The sequence below is a fragment of the Hippocampus bargibanti genome, linkage group LG08 (genome assembly GCF_051943395.1).
Source record: "Hippocampus bargibanti isolate YZ-2025 linkage group LG08, ASM5194339v1, whole genome shotgun sequence".
Classification (NCBI taxonomy): domain Eukaryota; kingdom Metazoa; phylum Chordata; class Actinopteri; order Syngnathiformes; family Syngnathidae; genus Hippocampus; species Hippocampus bargibanti.
This window is the reverse complement of record NC_142741.1, coordinates 13,797,725-13,819,869: the sequence shown is the minus strand read 5'-3', so window position 1 is coordinate 13,819,869 and position 22,145 is coordinate 13,797,725. Positions and strand designations below refer to the sequence as shown.

General features: G+C 43.1%; 1 protein-coding gene across 3 annotated transcripts in view; it reads right to left on the bottom strand.

The window, feature by feature from the left end:
* The window catches only part of raph1a (Ras association (RalGDS/AF-6) and pleckstrin homology domains 1a), a 138,612-nt gene that overhangs the window by 72,787 nt on the left and 43,680 nt on the right, over nt 1–22,145 (bottom strand). For all 3 annotated transcript variants that reach the window (XM_089002012.1, XM_089002011.1, XM_089002013.1), the window contains 5 exons: nt 16,492–16,620; nt 16,304–16,412; nt 16,098–16,231; nt 12,588–12,821; nt 7,642–7,788 (listed from right to left, as the gene is read on the bottom strand). In XM_089002012.1, coding sequence (XP_088858138.1) covers nt 7,642–7,788; nt 12,588–12,821; nt 16,098–16,231; nt 16,304–16,412; nt 16,492–16,620 — 753 coding nt within the window. The remainder of the gene's footprint in view (nt 1–7,641; nt 7,789–12,587; nt 12,822–16,097; nt 16,232–16,303; nt 16,413–16,491; nt 16,621–22,145) is intronic.

Here is a 22,145-nt window from a genome sequence, read left to right as displayed (position 1 = left end):
TCGGACCTTGCTGAAGGTGGCTAGGCTACATGAGGAGGACATCAAGAGGGGTGAGGCCTAGAAACTCATGGAAAAGAACTCCGTCTTCAGTTTCACCTCAGAAGAGACTTTATTATGATTTAAATATTGGAAGAGACACTATTCTTGCCTTTGTTACTTGTGAATTCCCCCTGAAACCCTGTATTAAAACCTTTGTTTGTATTCAAACCTGTCGCCCATTGCGCTCCTTGTCCTGTCCCGCTGAGAGCTAGCCTCTCATGACATTACATATGGTGGAGAATGCGGGCACTGGACAAGCGTTAATAAGTGCATGGACATAGATGGTTTGTGTTTTGTTTTTTCCAAATTGAAAATATCTTCAATTACAAGAAAAAAAAAAAATAAAAAAAAAATGAAAGTCATCTTGAAAACCCTTCTCGCAAGTCGGGAAGCCCAATATCAGGCCAATTTGGCTCTCCTAGAGGAGCAAAAGAGAGCAAATGAACTGAAGGCAGAGGAATTGCTCTTGCAAAAACAAATGGCCGCCAAGAACATGCCCCGGGTGAAGGCGGGTGATTTTTTTAGCCAAGATGGGGGTGACGGATGGTATTGAGGCGTACCTGCATACATTTGAAGCAACAGACACTAGTGAAAGGTGGCCCAAGCAGCAATGGGTGGGATTGCTAGCACCCTTCCTGACAGGGGAATCACTGAATGCTGTCCTGGACTTGGCCGCAGACAGAGCAGAAGACGACGATTATCTAAAAGCTGAAATTCTCAGCAGACATGGGCTCACCAAGTTCGGGATGGCACAGCGCTTCCATACCTGGATGTTCCAGCCAGACCAGCCTCCACGGGCACAGATGCATGAATTGGCCCGCATCACCCGGAAGTCGCTGGAACGGAAAGGAGCACGGCAGCTGAGGTGGTCGAGGCCATTGTCGTGGATCGCTACTTACGGGCAAAATGAGGCGAAAAAGATCAGCAGTCGCTGACTACTGCCTATCAAACAGTGGCAGCAGTGGAGCAGTACCAGGCCACAGCGGAGATGCTGCGAACGACCAGGAAGGAAACCGGCAACACATCCCCACCCAGGACTGGAATGGCCCGCACAAAGGTGCCCAAGCTTCCCAACACAGCCAAGATGGCTCCAGGTGGCATCAGAAGCCCACCCAGGCAGTGGCGGATACCCAGGGGCACTGAGCCCAGACGATGCTACAGATGCGGAGAGACGCGACACATCTCATGGCAGTGTGGAAAGCCAACGGAAGAGCCCATGCCGACAGCTGACTCTTCCATTGCCCACCCTGGTCATTATGCCTCCCTCCTGGGGGGGAGTGACAGCCCACTAACAAGACCCCCACCTGTCCAGTGACAGTGAATAAACAGGATGTTGAAGCCCTGCTAGACTCCGGAAGCCTGGTCACCTTGGTGCGACAAACGCTGGTAGATCCAACCAGGTTGTCTCCAGAGAAAACCCTCCCAGTCTCCTGTGTCCACGGAGACACCAGAGAGTACCACACCACCGAACTCACCATGACCACAACCAAGGGAATCATCCGCATGGTAGCTGGCGTGGTTGACTCTCTCCCTGTCCCCCTCCTGATTGGACGCGACTGCCAGGCCTTTCACCCACTGTGGAGAGAAACACAGGAAAGACTGGCCCGACTCTCTCGGAAGGGGAGAGGTAAGACGCGTGCGGTGAACACTCAAGTCTACCCCCCTAATTCACCCTCCCCAGCCTGTGCTCTCCTAGGGACTCAAATGCACCACCGGAGACGGAGTCTGGCCCAGAGACAGCCGAGGAGACTCCAGCCCCAGAAAATCTCCCGGCTTCCAGTGGTGATGAGAACCCAGGGACCCAGAAGCTGCCTCCTCTACCAGGCCTGTATGGTACAGCCCAGTTACAGGATCCTACCCTTGCCAACACCATGGAAAATGTGCAGGTTTTAGAGGGTGTAGTACTGGGGGAAAGGACAAGTCCCACATACCCCCATTTTGCTGTTGACGGAGGTTAATATACCAGGTAACGAAGCAAAATGGTGAAGTACGTGAACAACTACTTGTGCCACAGCCACACCGAGCTACAGTCCTGGACTTGGCACACACACACCTGCTAGGGGGACACCTATGGGTAGAAAAGACGAAAGAGAGAATCTTGCAATGGTTCTTCTGGCCAGGGGTGCGCAAGGATGTGCCCCGAGTGCCAACAGGTGGCGCCAAAGCCCACATACAGAAACCCGTTCATTCCCTTACCCATCATTGAGACCCCATTTCAGAGGCTCGGGCTGGATATAGTTGGACCTCTACCAAAAAGTGCTAGGGGACACCAGTATATTTTCGTTATGGTTGATTATGCCACTCGGTTTCCAGAGGCTGTTCCCCTCAGAAAGGCTACCACTAGGCAGATTGTAAAGGAACTATTTGCTCTCACCAGCCGGGTGGGAATCCCAAAGGAGATACTGACAGACCAAGGAAGCCCCTTTATGTCCAAGGTCATGAAGGACCTATGTGCCCTGCTCAAGGTCAAGCAACTGAGAACCTCCATCTACCACCCACAGACGGATGGGTTGGTAGAACGGTTCAACAAGACCCTCAAGGCCATGATGAGGAAAGTGATCAAAGAAGATGGCCGAAACTGGGATCAACTGCTGCCGTACTTGCTGTTATATATACAGTGAGACCTCAGCTTACGAACACCTTACCTTCCGAACTTTTGGAGTACGAACGTCAAATTTATGAAAATTAAACCTTGAAATACGCACTACTTTTCGCGATACACACCCATCATGGCTGGCGGAGTGATCTTCGGATCTGGCGGAGTGACCTTCGGCGGAAGCCCACGACTGAACAGCGCTCCAGCCAGCGCACCTTTCCACACCCCCCCTCTCTGAATTCACACATCGATGCCTCAATTTTACTATTAGGAAATGAATGCAAGATTATACCCTAATAATCACAGTCAAGGAGAAGAAGGAGATCATTGAGAAACACGAACGAGGTTTGTGGCGTCACATGCACACTGCGGCTGTCATGTGAATCTCAACCTGACACATCTCTCACGCTGTGTGTCACTTCCCTGAGAGTCACTTTCTACGACCATTCTACAAATAAAGAGCCCGGTACCGTTCACCATTGCTACCACGCTTCGCCTAAAAGCTTTACACAAAGGTGTTAGTTTAGTTTAGTCGATGCTTTCACGTGACTAATGACACCGTGCGAGTTGACAGCTGGGGCGGGACCGCCGCTCGCGACCTCCGCCAGCCGAAGGAGACACTTCAATTTCATTTTGTTAGGGTAATTCGCCATACAAACATCTCTAAACATCGCTCTGTAGTCTTTGTTTACATTTTGAACTTCCTCATACGTCATATCTTGCCTTCCTTTACACGATGTCGCATTTTCATTACGTCACATCCTGTCGCGTCATTACTATGCGCCGCATAAATACTCCTGCAGCCCGTTCGTCTCTCTTTTTCTCCATGTTCGCTCCTCCGTCCACACCGCGATGCCCGTGCTCTCCCAATTAAATCAACTTTCTGCTCAAGACCTGGCTCCCTGATGATTTAACCATCGATCTCCATCTACACCCGTCGAAACAATGAACCAAGGGCGAACGGAAAAAAATAACGCAACATTCTGGCGCCGAAACCCGCGCCGGTCGGGTCCGAAGCGGTTAGGGGGTGCGTGGTGGAAGCGCCTCTTCATTCTGACCTGACCACACGGTTGAGTTTTCACGGGTGAGTGCTGCTAGCATGCTGCTATGTTGGGTGAATGAATGTGGAATCCTTTGTGGCCAGAAGGATTTCTTTGCGCGTAATCCACGTATCGAGGCTACTAACGCGACTTTATTGGAAGATATCGTCCGATTATAGCCCATGTTCAAATTATGGGTTCTATTTCTGATGATCGGGCCAAGGCGGGTCCCCATTAAGTCGGGCTTAAGGTGTATTAACGGGAAAAATACACGCGACTGATCGATCCTAATGTTTATCGAGATATGTCTGGTTTGCCGCGCCCTGGCTATCATACTGTAAGACCAGAATAATTCTAATTATAATATTCACAAGTGGTGGATTTTTGGAATTCACTGTGCGCGAGGGCCGGAAGTGAAATTGGGAAATTGAGATTGAGAAATTTTAATTTCACTCCGGAGGTTTATTGTTTTAAATAGCTACAGCTATAATGGTTGTCGACAAGAGACAAGAAGCTCCTAGCTTTTGGTGGTCGTCTGCTTGTATCCACAAGAGCGACGAGGGATCGTTCCCTCGGCGAGGCCTGCTTGTTGACGGGATATCGTGGATTACCGTAATTTCAATTCATTCACCAACACTAGTACGTGGTCAACAATGCTAGCCATTGCTACGGGGTTTCCCAGGGATTTTCATTGTCCAGGGGGCAAAAGGTGGTCGGCTGGAGGAGGGGGGCGTTAGGGGGAGCAGTCTTTGTGTGTGTTCTTGTCTTCCCTTTTCGTGTTTTGTCTTTCGTCCTTTTGTGCATGCATTGTGTGTTTTTATGTATTGTTGTGTATGTACGCGCGTTGTGTAAACTTCACTAAAAAAAAAAAAGAGGGAATGGGTGGTTTGCCAGCAAAGACTGCAGACAGACCCTACATCCTTCTTTCTCTACCCGTAGGAGGGGGATGGGTGGTCTACCAGCAAAGAATGTGGACAGACACCCCATCCTTCTTTCTCTACCCGTAAGAGAGGGGTAGGGGGTGAATTCACAGCCACATTCTGAGATCGGCAAATTGATTCATTGGCGAATAAGTTAATAAAGGAAAATAAAATTAATAAAGGGCTGCGTTAACATTCACAAACATGTTGTGTATAAAAGACATTCTTCCTGCCGAATTTGATTCTGCCGCGAGGCCTCTCTTCTCCACAGAACCGAGGCTGCCTTGTCATTAGAGAACTCGACCGGAGTGCTATAGAGTCGGCTGTCCTGTTTCATCGGGAGACGTGTCCAACCATGCAGCGAGGAGACTTTCGTCTCCGCTCGACGTCCTCATGAATGACATAACATTGTTTCTTTTTTCCATAGCTTTTTGACGAATGCCGTCTACTTGGAACAAAAAACTGAATTAAATAATTAATTAGACTGAGTGAGCAAATAAATGAAGACAGCGGACAAATGAATAGACATAAGCCGAACTACAGTGAATTTGTAAAATTCAGCGTTGAAAATTGTGCCACATTGTTCTCAAGAGCGATTTGAACATTGGCCATTTGCGTTTTGGAGTTATTTATGACTGCTGGGATCTGGCCTGCTGTGTCTCAAAAACTGGGGGATGGTGTTTAAGCAGTGAGACCATTGCATTCCTTAGGATAACAATCATGTATGTTTTTGCTCAAGTTTTTCCTCTCACGGTTCAATTGAGGAAATAAGGATGTTTATCTCAAATTGAACTGAAATCAGCAAGATAGATGTTGCTAGATTCAATGATAAATGATTATGATTAATTCACTCTTTTGAAGCTACATGCCCTTTTCCATGAAAGACAAATCATTTTGAAATCCTGATTTGGGCAAATGCAAAATGAAATGGAAATTGTATAAAATGACAGAATCAAAGAGTGATTTTATAAAATTATAAGTTTAGTTTTGTCAAACAGAGCTGAACCTTGTTCTGTCCCCAGCTGGTTCAACACAACACACATAATTGGCAAGGTAAATGTAACTAAATTTGCTGGTGATTAAGTCCTTACAGAGATTCACCAGTTGATATTGTTGGACATTTTATAGAAGGAAAATTTATAGATTTATTAAGGTAATGATTGTGACGTGATCATTACACTGGTTTTGACCTGACAGTTGTCATCCCCTGAAATCAAAGAGCAGATGATTTGATTCATAAAAACGATAAATTGAATTTGATCGGATGCACCTTTATTAGTTTCTGAGCAGAGAAATTAATTTCAAAAGGAAAAGATGGAGTTGCAAAATTTGATGACTGAACTTTTTTCATTATGCTTTTTGTGCACATGTGTAAAGCAACAATTCGCAAACAGAGCTGGGATGATGGTTGAGAAATTGTTCCATTTGCAGGATGAATTGATGAACTGTGGGGTGCACAAGCCATTTGCATCCACCCATCCTGTGATTTTCATCCGGAGTATCATCCGAACCGAATTTGCATTCTTGGTGTTTTTGGAAGCAAAGTTTAATCTCTGCTCCAATTGTCATAGGAGATCCAACAAAGGAGAGGCCGCAATGGCTGGTGGGATGCACCTGCAGAACTAGAGTTGACACACCCACCTGATGATTTGGGATCGATGACAAAGCCCATATTGAGAATAGTTTTGTTTTCCAAAAGCATAATGTGTGGCATTTATTGTAATGCATGACAATTTTTATTGCACATATTTCTCTTCCAACCATCTAGCGAGCAACAAATTGTTACAATTAGGCTTGATTGAATTGAAAGTATTCAATGTTGGAGATGCAATGGAGGAAATCCAACGTTTATTAAGGCAGATGCTAATTTATCTTCTGGCTGCCTTTGCGTACAGTGATGACATTTGTCAGTTCAAAAGTAGTTTATAGTTACGACTAAAAGTGCAGGATAACCTGTCAAGATTGATTTGACCTGGCTCCCTGATGATTTAACCATCGATCTCCATCTACACCCGTCGAAGCAATGAACCAAGGGCGAACGAAAAAAAAATAACCCAACACATTTCATTTCAACGAGACGCTATCACCTCACCAGTGACATGATTACGACACATCGCGCCGAACTGCGTCTTGTGCTGGCAAGTCCAACAGTGTGCTTTGCACACTGTTGGAGGTGATTGTTAGCCGCGATAGCGTAAATTTGGTGCTTTCCGGTATTGCGAATGTGAGTGGTGTGCGTGTTGATCCCCTCATCACCGATACTAGAACATTTCAACGAGTTGCTGTCACCTCACTAGTGACATGATTCCGACGCCTCGCTGTGGCTTGGGCTGGCAAGTTCAAGAGTTTGCTTTGCCGAGGTGATTGTTAGCAGTGATGGCGTAAATTTGGTGCTTTCCGGGATCGCTAATGTGCTGGACGGATCGCCCCGCCCGCCTTCTTTTGTCGCGTTTATTCCACGTCCGTGGAATCATCGGACTCGCGCCTTTTGTTGTAATAAAATCTCTGCCAGCACCTACGGGACTCGAAATGGATGCAGACGACATCGAGGAGCTTGATGCTGACCATAATGAGGTCCTCAACACATTTGATTTGTCTCCAGATTTGATTTGCCTCTAGAAGTTGATGTGCAGGCTTTTATTGAACAGTTCCATCCAGAAAAGGCTATGAGAATCATCAACATGATGAATGATAACGTGATGCCTCAGTTCCGTAAGATCTTACAAGTCAGAAAGCAACAGGTGTCAATTAAGAGCCATCAACGACCATCACAAATCTAAATAAAGTGACTTTATTAAACAGTGCAGTGTATTTATTTCATTACAATACAATAGCACATTTATTATACGTAGAATAAGGTATGTTGCGTGTAGTTTTAAGGCTTATTTAGTTGATACACACTTTACACCTTACACACTGTGTCTGGGAACCAATTAAGTTCGTAAGCCAAGGTCTCACTGTATATATATAGTATATAAATACACACAGACATACACACAGTGCAAAAATAGAAGGAAAGCATCATTAGAATCCAAATCAAGTTTACCTCATGCTCGCTGACGGTGCCGACCGATCCCGTGCGTCGATGCTCCCGCTGACTGGATGCTGGGCGCCGTACCGAAGCCGAAGTGGATGTTGAGCCAAGTGAGTGGGAGGAGCTTTGACGAGCAGCTTCATCCATGCTCATTGAAGCCTAATGAGATGGGAGAGATGATTAATAATCTTGATGTCTCACCAGGAACATCTCAGTGAAGCATGACTGACCGTGACATACTGTATGGTAAATAGTTTTATCATCAAATAGATGAATAAACATATCTGATCAAATATTTTGGCATTGGTCTTGTGACTGACACCAAGGATAAATGTTCACATCTTTCTGAGAGATAGCTTTCTTTCAATCCCTCTTTCTGCCTTTAGGCAAATGCATACATGGAAACTATTTTGGAGAGTAATGGAATTATTCATGGAAATAATAATAAAATATAATAAAAATAATAAATAATATCCTTTGGTGTATAACATTTAACATTGACTCCCTTCCTACTTTCAAATCACACCTGAAAACCCACCTGTTTAAACTTGCTTTCATGGTCTAATTTATTCTGCTGTTTTATTATTTATTGTTTTATGCACGATTTTACTGTTTTGTGTGTTGTCTTTGTCCTTGAGTGTTCAGAAAGGCGCTTGTAAATTAAATGTATTATTATTAACATTAACCACATAGTGATCATGAACATTGGGTTTTTATTTTTTATGGCATTTACATTTATCTCCAATATACAGTATAGATAAAATTAACAGGTGCCAGTAGTGTGATGGCAAGATGGAAAGAATACTTTGAAGAATTGGTGAATGAGGAAAATGAGAAGGAACAAAGAGTAGAAGATGTGACTGTTGTGGACCAAGACGTAGCAAACAAGGATGAGGTGAGGAGGGCGCTGAAGAGGATGAAGGGGGGAAAGGCACTCGGGCCTGATGATTTACCAATCGAGGTATGGAAGTGTCTTGGAGAGGTGGCGGTGGTGTTCCTGACTGGGTTATTCAACAAGATCTTAGATGGTGAACAGATGCCTGAAGAATGGAGACGAAGTGTACTCGTGCCCATTTTTAAGAACAAAGGAGATGTGCAGAGTTGTACTAATTACAGAGGAATAAAGTTGATGAGCCATACAATGAAACTCTGGGAAAGAGTAGTTGAAGGTAGACTAAGAGCAGAAGTCAACATTCGTGAGCAGCAGTATGGCTTCATGCCAAAAAAAAGAGTACGACAGATAAAGTCTTTGCTTTTAGAATGCTGATAGAGAAGTACAATGAAGGTCAGAAAAAATTGCATTGTGTCTTTGTAGATCTGGAGAAAGCGTACGACAGGGTTCCCAGAGAAGAGCTGTGGTATTGCAAGAGGAAGTCTGGAGTGACAGAAAAGTATGTCAGGGCGGTGCAAGACATGTATCATGACTGTAAGACAGTTGTGAGGTGTGCTGTCGGTGTGACGGAGGAATTCAAGGTGGAGGTGGGACTCCACCAGGGGTCAGCTCTGAGCCCCTTCTTATTTGCTATGGCGATGGACAGGCTGACAGACGATGTTAGACAAGAATCTCCTTGGACCATGATGTTTGCAGATGACATTGTGATCTGTAGCGAGAACGGGGAACAGGTGGCGGAGAAACTAGAGATGTGGAGATATGCCCTGGAAAGGAGAGGAATGAAGATCATTCGCAGCAAGACGTAATATATGTGTGTGAATGAGAGAGATCCAAGTGCAAGAGTGATGCTACAGGGAGAAGAGATAAAGAAGGTAGAGGATTTTAAGTACTTGGGGTCAACTGTCCAGAGCAATAGAGAGTGTGGAAAAGAGGTGAAGAAGCGTGTCCAGACAGGCTGGAGCGGCTGGAGAAAAATGTCAGGTGTGATGTGTGATAGTAGGGTTTCAGCTAGGATGAAAGGAAAAGTGTATAAAACAGTGGTGAGACCAGCCATGATGTTTGGACTGGAGACAGTGCCACTGAAGAAAAGACAGGAAGCAGAGCTGGAGGTAGCAGACCTGAAGATGTTGAGGTTTTCTTTGGGAGTGACCAGATTGGATAGGATCAGGAATGAGTACATTAGAGGGACAACTCATATTAGAGGCTTTGGAGAGAAAGTCAGAGAGGCCAGCCTGAGATGGTTTGGACACGTCCAGAGGAGAGAGAGTGACTATATCGGGAGAAGGATGCTGAGCCTTGAACTGCCAGGCAGGAGACCGAGAGGAAGACCGAAGAGGAGGTTTATGGATGTGGTCAAAGGGGACATGAAGGTAGCTGGTGTGAGAGAAGAGGATGCACAAAACCGGGATAGCTGGAGGACATTGATTCGCTGTGGTGACCCCTGAAGGGAAAAGCCGAAAGGAAAAGAAGAATATATAGTATAGATAAAAACTACATTCAAGTGTATTTGTCATTTCAGGCTGCATAGATGGTGTGATTCTTTCATTCAATTTTACTTCTTGTAGAAATAGAGACTGTGGTTGACAGTAAATAAATGAAAGTTATACAGCACACAAAAGTAAACAAAAAATGGACACATGGGTAAATTATGTTCCTTCTGCCATTTAATAAAATAGTTTTTATTTGATCTGCCTGCCACATTACATCCATTCATCCATTTTCCGTGCCGCTTATTCCTTATTAGGGTCGCGGGGGGGGGGGGGGGGGGGGGGGGGATGCTGGAGCTTATCCCAGCCGTCTTCGGGGCACGAGGCAGGGGACACACTGAATTGGTTGCCAGCCAATCGCAGGACACACAGAGACAAATAACCAGTCACACTCACACCTAGTGACAATTTGGGGTGTCAGCCTGATCAGCCTGCCATGCATGTTTTTGGAATGTGGGAGGAAACCGGAGGACAATAGTTCAACATAGACATGTTATTTGCAGTAAATAAATACTTTTTCGGACCGATTAAGTCAAATTTAATCCTGAGGCAAACCTTCTCAACTCTCACATCCTACTTCATGTGTCAAAGCACAGTGGTTGGGAATCACTGATTCCCAATATTTTCATTTTCAGGAAAATTACCACATTAAAACGGTAAGAGAATTACACGGAAATACACTTTCAAAAATAATCCTGGTTATTGAGCGACGTGACGCTTCAGTAGCTCTTGCACTTGCTCTTATGCTTATCAGGGTTGTATTTACATACAATCAGATCGGAAAGTATTCAGCACGCTTCACTTTTCTTGCATTTTCTTGTTACCTTCAGCCAAAATGAATACATTGTTTTTTTACACAAAATACCCCACGATGACAACTTGAAAGATGTTTTGGTAATTGTTTTGTTAATTTATTAAAAACAAAAAAGGAAAAAAATCACCTGTGCATAAGTATAACCATTGCCATGAAATATGAGCTCTGATTCATCCTGTCTCCACTGATCAACGACAAATTGGTTCTCAAGCTTAATGTGAGTCCATTTGTGGTAAATTCAGTTGATTGGACTTGATTCAGAATAAAATATAAAAGCTCCCACAGTTGACAATGCATGTAGGAACACAAACCAACCATGAAGTCAAAAGAATTATCTTTGTCAACCTCTGAAACAGGATTGTTTCTTTGCACAAATCTGGGAAAGGGTACAGAAAAAAATCTGCGACTCTGAATTTCCCAGTGAGTACTATGGCCTGCATCTTCCTTAAATGGAATATGTTTAGTACCACCAGGAATCTCCCGAGAGCTGGTTGGCCACCTAAACTGAGCTGTCGGGGGAGAAGTTCCTTAGTCAGAGAGGTGACCAAGACGCCAATGGCCACTCTGTCAGAGCTCCAGCATTCTTCTATGGAGCTAGGAGAAACTTCCAGAAGGACAACCGTATGTGCAGCAATCCACCAACCAGGTCTGTATGGAAGAGTTGCCAGGTGGAAGCCAATTCTGAGTAAAAGCCACATGGCAGCCCGACTCGAGTTTGCCAAAAGGCACCTGAAGTACTCTCAGACCAGGAGAAACAAAATTCTCTGGGCTGATTGAAAGATCAAACTACACATTACATGGTCGTCAGGCACCGCTCATCACCTGGAGAACACCATGCCTATACAGAAGCATGGTGGTAGCAGCATCGTGCTGTGGGGTTGTTTTTCAGCAGCAGGAACTGGGAGACTAGTCAAGATTGAGGGAATGATTAATGCAGTAATGTAGAGACATCCTGGACGAAAACCTGTTCCTGAGCGCTGTTGATGTCAGACTGGGATGGCGTTTCATCTTTCAGCAGGACAACAATCCAAAACACACAGGCAAAATATCAAAGGAGTGGCTTCAGAACAACCAAGTCAGTGTCCTTAAGTAGCCCAGCCAGATCCCAGTCTTGAATCCCATTGAAAATGGCGGTGCAACAATGCTCCCCATCCAACCTGATAGAGCTTCAGAGATGCTGTCAAGAGGAATGGGAAAAACTGCCCAAAGGTAGGTGTACAAAACTTGTAGCAACCTATTTAAAAAGATTGAAGCTGTAATTGCTGCCAAAGGTGGTTACTTATACACAGGTGTCTGTGTAAGCTCTCAGTCGTACAGGAGTGGTCCAGTGATGAGAAGGTTTCTTCAGCCGTCATCTGTACTTTTTGAAGGTGTCGGACGTTTCGCCTCCTATCCAAGAGGCTGATACGACCAGTCAGACTTTAGTTCGCTGACGAACCTTTTGGATAGGAGGCGAAACGTCCGACACCTTCAAAAAGTACAGATGACGGCTGAAGATTATACACAGGTGATTTGTCTTCTTTTTTTCTTTTTAATACATTTACACAAAATTTACCAAAATGTCTTTCATGTTGAAATCATGGGGTATTTTGTGTAGAATTCTGAGGGAAAAATTAATTTATTCCTTTTTTTCCAATCGGTCATAACATAAGAAAATGCGGGAAAATTGAAGCGTTCTGAATACTTTCCAAACTGACTGAAGTGAGATTTGGGGTCCGTTTAACAATTCTATTGAGAACTCTTCACACTGATATTAACGGCATACCTTCTCAAGCTGGGCAGTGATATCATCCAGGCTAAAGTTTGACGCCAGCGCCTGCCTCCCTTTTTGACCAGGACAAACCCTGATCGTACCGGCAGGTGAGGCCCTGGTGCTGCTGCTGGTACTGCTCGCCCCACTGCTGCCGGCACCACTGACACTGTTGCCTCCACCACCGTCACAACTTCCCCCCGCTAAATGCTGCCTGCTACTGCGCCCCGCTGGAGGCTTCTGACGAATCTAGACAAAAAAGTATTTAAAAGGATAGAAGATTAATAATGTTGCCTTTGTGAAGATACCGCATTTTCACAAATTGTGACCGGAGTTTTATTATCCGTTTCATTATTCCAGGATTTTGTTACATGAAATTACATGTTTTTTTGTTCAAAAACATGTTGAATTCCTTTTAATAGTATGTGTCATTGTTACAGGAATCTTCAACTGTGAGAAACAAACAGCTTGAAGCAAGCACACTACTACTCTTTTGTTTAAATCTGCATGAGCAAGAAAGTGACAATAGGTGCAAGAGCGTACTACAAAAAAGTAAGGTAATAAATTCGAGTTTTTAAAAAAAATGTAAATGTGGTTCACACACAAAGCATATCATAAACTAGCTAAACTTGAATGGTCTCACATTCTATGACAATTTCTGTCAAGTAAAGCCACTAACAGCTGCTGTCTCAATATTTGCTTTTACAGTAAAGTCTCGTTATATCGATATCGGATATATCGATAGTCCCGATTATATCGATACTATTTCTATGCACGCACGGAGAAAATTACATGCAAACGGGGTCGGATATATCGATAGTCCCGGTTATATCGATATTTTTTCGGACTCCCTTCAATATCGATATAATGAGACTTTACTGTATTTCACTTGAAGCATAAAGTGGACATTTTGTCATGATCTGGTTGGCGACCAACGGGTGGCGCTGTCGGCCCCGCCTGCACCTGCACAGGTGCTTGTCGTCCCGATCAGTGGCGTACTGCCACGTTCGGATTGGCGACCAACGGGTAACGCTGTCAGCCCTGCCTGTTGCCTCGCAGGTGCTGGTCGTTCCCAATCAGTGACACTGAAAATGACTCCCAGCACGACCATTCGTTGTCAGGTCATTGCATGCTTTGTATGCAATTGTATGCACTGTGTATGAATTGTATGCGGTGCATGTGTTTGTTTAATCTTGGCAGACTTTTACTCTTGGTCTTTATTTGATACTTTTTATTTTTTCTGTTTGAATAACTTTGATGTTTTAGATTTTGTTCCTGTTGGCTTCATTTTAATACAATTTCTCAAACACAACCTGCTGCTCCCTCCTGCCTACCTTTTTGGGATCCACGACCGGCATCACCACCTTGCAAACCGTGACACATTTTTGGTGTTATTCGTAATTCGGCCTTGCAGATGCTTCATTTATTACGTGACATCATATATACCAGAAAGGAGACGAATGAAGATCAGTTGCAGCAAGACGGAATATATGTGTGTGAATGAGAAGGACCCAAGTACAAGAGTGATGCTACAGGGAGAAGAGATAAAGAAGGTGGAGGATTTTAATTGTTGGGATAAACTGTCCAGAGCAATGGAGACTGTGGAAAAGAGGTGAAGAAGCATGTGCAGGCAGGCTGGAACAGCTGGATAAAAATGTCAGGTGTGATGTGTGACAGCAAGGATGAAAGGAAAGGTGTATAAAATGGTGGTGAGGCCTGCCATGATGTTTGGACTGGAGACAGTGCCACTGAAAAAAAAGACAGGAAGCAGAGCTGGAGGTAGACAAGATGAAGATGTTTAGGTTTTCTTTGGGAGTGACCAGGTTGGATAGGATCAGGAGTGAGTATATCAGAGTGACAACTCATATGAGAGGCTTTGGAGAGAAAGTCAGAAAGGCCAGACTGAGGTGTCCAGAGGAAAGAGAGTGACGATATCAGGAGAAGGATGCTGAGCCTTAAACTGCCAGGCAGGACACCGAGAGGAAGACCAAAGAGGAGGTTTATGGATGTTGTCAAAGAGGATATGAAGGTAGCTGGTGTGAGAGAAGAGGATGCACAATGGAGGACACTGATTCTAAGACTAATAAAGGCAAATCCAATCCAATCCAATTCACTGTGGCGACAACCTGAAGGGAAGTCGAAAGGAAAAGAAGAAGAAGAAGAAGAAGAAGTTAAGAAACAAAAAAGTGACGTTGGTTGTCCTTTAAAGCTTCTGATCTAACGGTTGAAATCCAGAGAGAGATAATTGATTTGCAATGTAATGCAGATATGAAGGGCAAATTTGCCTCAAAATTACATCAGTATTTACTACGAGGCTACCCCAAATTAACAGCCCTGGCTTACCTTTGTGAAGAAATCTTCTCAGTAATGAATATCAATAAAACAAAAATGCGTTCTAAGCTCACAAACTAGCACTTAAATAACATTCTGAAAGTGTCAGCTATTCAGGACACTTGCACTTGCACTTGTACAGGCCAAAAGATGCCAAATATCAGGAACAAAAACAATGGTTTGAAAATTCATTTCTTTATAAATCTGATTTAATCTTAAAGTGCATTACTACACTTTTTGATACCAATTTATTGCTAATTTTGTGCCGTTGTAGAATCATTGGGATCAGTTGCAATGCATATATGTGAATGATTAAAGTAAATTGCATATTTGTCCATAAAACGAAATGTTGTTTAAAAGGAATGTTCATTAAATATCATCATTTTCCTAATGTTCTTGTGCTTCTTTACACCAAAACTAATGAAAGACATGATATTTTGGTTATTTATAGCATGTATGGTATAATTTTAATGGTCCAGCCGACTTGACATCTACCGAGGCCATATGTGGCCCACGATGTGAAATGAATTTGACACCTCTGCTCTACAGACTGTTTTAAATAAGATTATAACTTTCTCAACAAGTGTTGAAATACCTTTATCCAGGTAAAATGGAATAAAAGGAAAACATTTGACGATAATGGAGTATGACATTAGAGAAACTTGGGAAGGGTTTGACTTAATGACACACATTTTATTCTACATGCAGCTCATCATACAGGAAAGCAGTTATGTGTCCTGGTCTGAGTTTGTCAAAACTGACCACTGTCACGAAGCAAAAAATGAAAGCACGCCCAAATTATATGTACCTCCTCCCACCTTGTTCCACTGCCAATTTTAGTTGATAAAATGAGCCCCTATACGCAGGAATATGTTTACTTGTGTGGACACTGAGATACATGAATGTTTTTTTTTTGTTTTTTTTTTTTTTTGGGGGGGGGGGGGTCAAGTTCGGGCTTCCAAAATGTGTGCATACATATCACATCAGGGACACGTTGGATTGACCTTTTGAAGTTGCATTTGTTTTTGTAAGGGAATGAGTATATGAAGAGATCTTATTTCATCACGCTCTGCAGTGTAAACGTAGCCATTGCTCAGTGGTTAACTTTTATGTCTGTGTGAGTGAGCAGGAAACATCTTCAGGCATCTTGGAAACATCTTCAGGCATGATACAGCGTCACAACAGTAGATGTACCTTGGTATCGGTGAGTCCTAGACGTGCCATGCTGCTGTTTTGTTTGGGGTTGACGGTACTGAGTTCCTGTTCAATAGAGCTGAGGTCTGCCATGAGGGCATCCAGATCGACATTTTCGCCCTGATTCAATGCCTCTGCAACCAGACAGAACAGCATCTGGGTTAGACATTTGAAAAAGGACCTTCACTAATAAGGGGTATTCTGACCATTGATGTTGTATATGGAGAATCTGTAGGAGAAGTTAGCCATGTTGGTCTCCTGTCGAAGAGGTGCCTTGCGCTGAGAAGGGCGCTCCGGGCGCCCATCATCCAAGCTCTGGATAGTCAAAAAATGTGAATGTAGCATACACAGTCAAATTGAATGAGGAGAAGACTGTTTAGTTTAGGATGTGTACCTGCGTGAGTTTGTCCAGTTCTCCCAGCCAGGCTCCAAACATCTTATCTAGATCTTGATCTTCCTTATCGCTGTCCTCCTCTTCCTCCCCTTCTCTGACCTCCACCTCCTCATCGGACATCTGGTCCATCTGAGGAAAAGAGAAATGTATCACCTGAGAACTTGATAGGGGGATAATGATCATTTTTGTCTCACACTGGAGAAATTCCCAAACTACAGCAGCTAAATTTAGAGGGAATAAAGTAGAAAAGCAAAGTATTTGCATGCACAAAATCAAATTAGAAAATGCACTGTACACAGTACAGAATATAATCTAAAAATATAAAATACAAGATATAAGCATATAGAATAATAATTTTAAATTTGCAATGCCCTCCATGTGGAATCTGGGCCAGATCTTGAAACTTTGTTTGGCATTTGCCACTTTTCTACAGCACCAAACATTTCATGAACATGTGCTTTTACATATATCAAATATGCTTTTTTTTAAACTTGCACAATGTACAGTTATTTTCATGAAACGTTTTTTTGCACAGTTGAACATTTCAGTCTTATGACATTTCTATTATGCATAAATACAGTACTTTGTTTTTATCTTTTCACCACCCCCACCACTTTCAATTTTGCTGCTGTAGATTGAAAATGAAGAATTGTCATCAAATGATGAGTAGTTTTACTTTATGTTGCCGATTACTATTATCCTTGCTGCCATTGCCTTTTTATCAAGCATCTTCATCTTTATAAAGCTCATGGAGTTGCTTGTTCTGTATCCACAAGGGGACACAAGCCAGTGTCTTATTGTGCCGGTCCCAAGCCCGGAAAAATACAGAGGTGAATCAAACCTCTGAAAATAAAGGACACTGATTCACTGTGGCGACCCCTGAAAAGAATATATCAACTTTAAAAAGAATAGTTTTACATTTGGAAAAAGACCCAAACAAATATGAATATACAATTAATCAATTGAAATTAAAAGCAAACTGCAATATAAAAAGAAAACAAATACAACTGTATTATGTAACCAAATACAGTAAAGTCTCGTTATATCGATATCGCATATATCGATAGTCCCGGTTATATCGATACTATTTCTATGCACGCACGGAGAAAATTACATGCAAACAGGGTCGGATATATCGATAGTCTCGGTTATATCGATATTTTTTCGGACTCCCTTGAATATCGATATAACGAGACTTTACTGTATAATATAATTACAAATTAGGGCACAAGAGAATATTGTACCAGTTGACATTAACACATATTGAAGATGATTTTTTTTCCCCCTTCAAAATCAATACTAATAATTTTCATTTAAAATATTAAACAATACACAAGGACCCATAACTACTGCTGAATTTAGGTAATTTTACTTTCAAATGTAATCTTCCTTCGGTTTTTCACTGTAGGGGTCGCCACGGCAAATCAGTGTCCTCCAATCTAACCGTTTTTTTGCATCCTCTTCTCACACCAGCTACCTTCATTCATATCCTCTTTGACAACATCCATAAACCTCCTCCCCTGCCTTCCTTTCGGTCTCCTGTCTGGCACGTTACTTTCAAATGTAATATTTGACCTTAATTAAGAAGTCAACACAAACACAGAAAAATATCCAACTCGTCAAATAAAAAGGGTTATATGTAGGCCTGGTGAATCACCGACGGATGTACCAGTCTTCCATTCCATTCGATTGCCACATGCTCAAAGGCTTGGTGAGTAAGAGGAAAAAGCACAAACGCACAAGGCCAAGTGAGAGCTGACGGCGCCCTCCAGTGGCTGTGAGTCAAAGTCAAAGTCAGCTTTATTGTCAGATATGCTAATATGCATGATATACAGCACAGATGAAATTAATGTCCTCTCAGACCCAGCAAGGCATACAAAAAGACATACAATTGACAACAGACAATGCATGTAATTTCTGAATGTAAATTGAAGTAGTGTTGTATGTAAAGTGAGGTAGTGACGTATGTAAAGTGAGGTAGTGTCGTATATAAAGTGACGTAATGTAGTCATGCACAAACAAACAACAAAAAAGGATTGAAGTGAGGTCTTGCAGAAAAAAAAACAAAGGACAGAAAAATAGAGTTCAGGATGATAGTACAGCGTGTAGCGTGTACTCAGAGTTTGGTGAGTGTGGCAGTGGGAAGGGGCAAGGGGGGGGCAGGGCTGGGAGGGAGTTGAGTCTGCGTACTGCCTGGTGGCAGAAACTGTCCTTGAGCCTGCTGGTCTTGGCTCGGAGACTCCGCAGTCTCCTACCCGGTGGCAGCAGGCTGAAGAGGCTGTGGGAGGGGTGGGTGGGATCGCCAGCGATCCTGATGGCTCTGCGGTTGAGGCGGGTGTTGTAAATTCCCTGAAGGGGGGGAGAGAGAGACCGATGATCTTCTCAGCTGTCCTCACGATGCGCTGCAGAGTCTTACGGCAGGACAAGTTGCAGGCGCCGTACACACGGTGATACAGCTGGTCAGGATGCTCTCGATGGTACCGCGGTAGTAGGAGGTCGTGATGGGGGTCGGGGCTCCAACTCTTTTGACCTTGCGGAGGAAGTACAGGCGCTGGTGGGCTCTCTTGGCCAGTGATGCCGTGTTGTGGCTCCAGGACAGGTCTTCGTATATGTGCACTCCCAGGAACTTGGTGCTGCTCACTCTGCATGTAAAGTTAACGCTTATTCCCACCTTCTCTCGTCTATCTTCGTATTCGCTTAATTGGTGGATATATAAACCACTAAAAACCCAATAACTCAACTGTATTTACAGCACACTTTCAAACAAACAACTCCGCATACAAAGTGCTGTACATGGAGTAACTATTGCATACAAAATAATAAAGCAATAAATCGGTCACAAAGGCAGTAGAAATCACCAAGGAGTAAAACTAAGGGCAAACTGGCAGAAAATGAAGACACTCTCGAGGCATTAAGTCTGAACAACAATTTGGGCATTGCTGTTTTACATAACCTCCCTTTAAATAGCTCCACTCTTGTCTTCACCTGATCTCCACTCAGGGAAGAATTGACCCCAGCACAAAGAGCTATTTCTGGGTTACTGCTTTGTCCTCACCCCTCTCTGCAGGGGGACGCATGGAGCCAAAACACACACACAAGATTAGAGAGCTGGATCGCGCTAGGCCACAAACAAATACATGGAAAAACACGCACATGCAGGCAAGGAGTGCGGCGCTACAATTAGATCCCTGTGAATTGGCTGCTCTGTCATTTTAGAGTTCTGAGCAAAGGGCCGCTCTGTGTGAGCTGATGTGAGGCAACTCCCCCAGCTGCAGTCTTGTGCGACAATTTACTTGTTTGCACAACACAGCCCATTCAGGGCAAAGGATATGCTGATGTCCATCCAAATGCAAATATGATCACATCTCACCTGGCTTTTTGTTTCAGTCAAATTAGAACGATAATAAATGAATAAATTAAAATTATGGTTAAGTACCGCAAAGTGTGCAATGTATACAATTTCGAAGGCATGTACCAGAGGATAAAAAGAAAAGCCTGTACAGTACTGGTTGATTGAGAATGCAGATGTAATTTCCATTTGAAAAACATGGTCCCCCCCAAAAGAACATATGAATAATTAAGTAAGAGTAAAATTATCTCCATGGTCTTACCACAGTCTCACACATCGATTTACTTGGTGTGATATGTGGGTCTGACTGAACACAAGGCGGATGTCGTAGCCATGAATTATTTTATTGTATGAAGAGCAGAAGGTGGATGACCTGGTTTATTGAACCCTTTTCCCTCTTAGGTATGAGCATTTTATTATACTGTCATTAGACCTCGCTGAAAAAGATAGACATTGTGTGAAAGTGGATGATAGTAATCACACGGGAACCAAAATCGCAGAAATAGCAACAAAGTAAGAAAAGCCCCATTTTGCTAATTGATGACTTAAACTTATAATACTATGCTGCACTGCTCTCGTCATGTGGTTTTTCTGTCTGTCTCTGTGTGTCTCTCTCCCTGTCTCTCCCTCTGTGTCTCTCTCTCAAACAGAGTTCGGGGGGAAAATGTTGAAGTCTTTTTTACGGTGCAGATTCCAATTTAAGAATTGCAATAAGTCACTACAGCACATTTCATCACAGCTACACGCAGGTCGTTTCAGTCAGGAGCGAACTCTTGGTTTGGGGCTTAAATCAACTTGAATTTCAATGTATATAGAGCAGAACAAATCAAACCTGGAGTAAAACAAACACAGGCACATCGGTTGAGCCACATATTCTTGATTGCAGAGTGCCAAAAACATAACTACATTTTCTGTCAAACATAGCTGAGACAGCATGTTGTCCGAAAGACGTACACGTGTGTGTGCTTGTGGAAAGTAAACGGCAATTACTTTGCTATAAAAGCCACACTTCTCCTGTCTGACAAGCTGAAACCATGCAATCACCCTCACCCCCTTTATTCCACAATCCCCCCTTTCTGCAGTATTCATCACAGTAACATATTTAATATTCCATTCATTTTGTTCTATTGAAATTAAGAAAAAAACTTTTGTAATCAAACTATTTTTTTTCTCGAAGTGGGGATGGTTGCAGATATTTGCGTTATAACTACTGCACCAATGCAACACCCAATGACTATTTAACTTTCATCCTGCCAAGACATCACAAGCACAAGCCATGCCTATGAAAGTGAAACAACCTCACGCCAGACAAATGGGAACTTGGCAAAAAAATAAAATAAAACAGCAAATTATCCTAAATGTGCCCAAATTAAGTTGTTTCACTCCAGTCCTGCAGGTGATGGTAGTGCAAATGTCAAAGTTGGTGTCATAAACTGCCAAAAACAGCAAACTCAATTGGCTTCTGTAGGATCTGGCCGAGAACTGCTACATATGCCTCAATGCAATGCAAGTAATGGCCAAAAGTGAAGATCTGCACCACATTCAACCCATGTAAAAGGTTGTGTGGCAATAGGCTATGTAATTACTTTTTGCATAACATCGTTTACTGTCAAAACAAAATCATAGTTTATGAAACTGTGACTGACGCAACATAAGCCGATTTTCCATTGCAGGTTCCAGGATGGCCTGGCGCCTTATGCAAAGACACACACACACACACACACACACACACACACACACACACACACACACACACACACACACACACACACACACACACACGGCAGCCAATTCAGGGTGTCCCCCGCCTCATGCCCGAAGACAGCTGGGATAGGCTCCAGCACCCCTCACCCTAATGAGGAATAAGCGGCATGGAAAATGGATCGTTGGATATATATATATATATATATATATATATATATATATATATATATATATATATATATATATATATATATATATATATATATATATATATATGATGTCTTGGCAGGATGAAAGTTAAGTAGTCGCTGGGTGTTGCATTGGTGCAATAGGTGTAAAATAAATTTGTAAACTTCAAAACAAACAGAAACAACTAGCAACCACTATCTTCAGAACCACAGACAATTGAAAAGCCTGTAAGCATACGAGCTAACAAATTCTTTCAATTTAGATATGTAATCCTCCATTCTGAAAGTGAGGCCAAGCAACACGAAAAAATGACTGCAGGGTTGCACTTTACTTGCTAACTGTAGCTTTCTGTCTCTAATTTTATTATTCTGCAGATGTGGAGTCGGAAGTATCTCTGGAATCACAAGTGCCC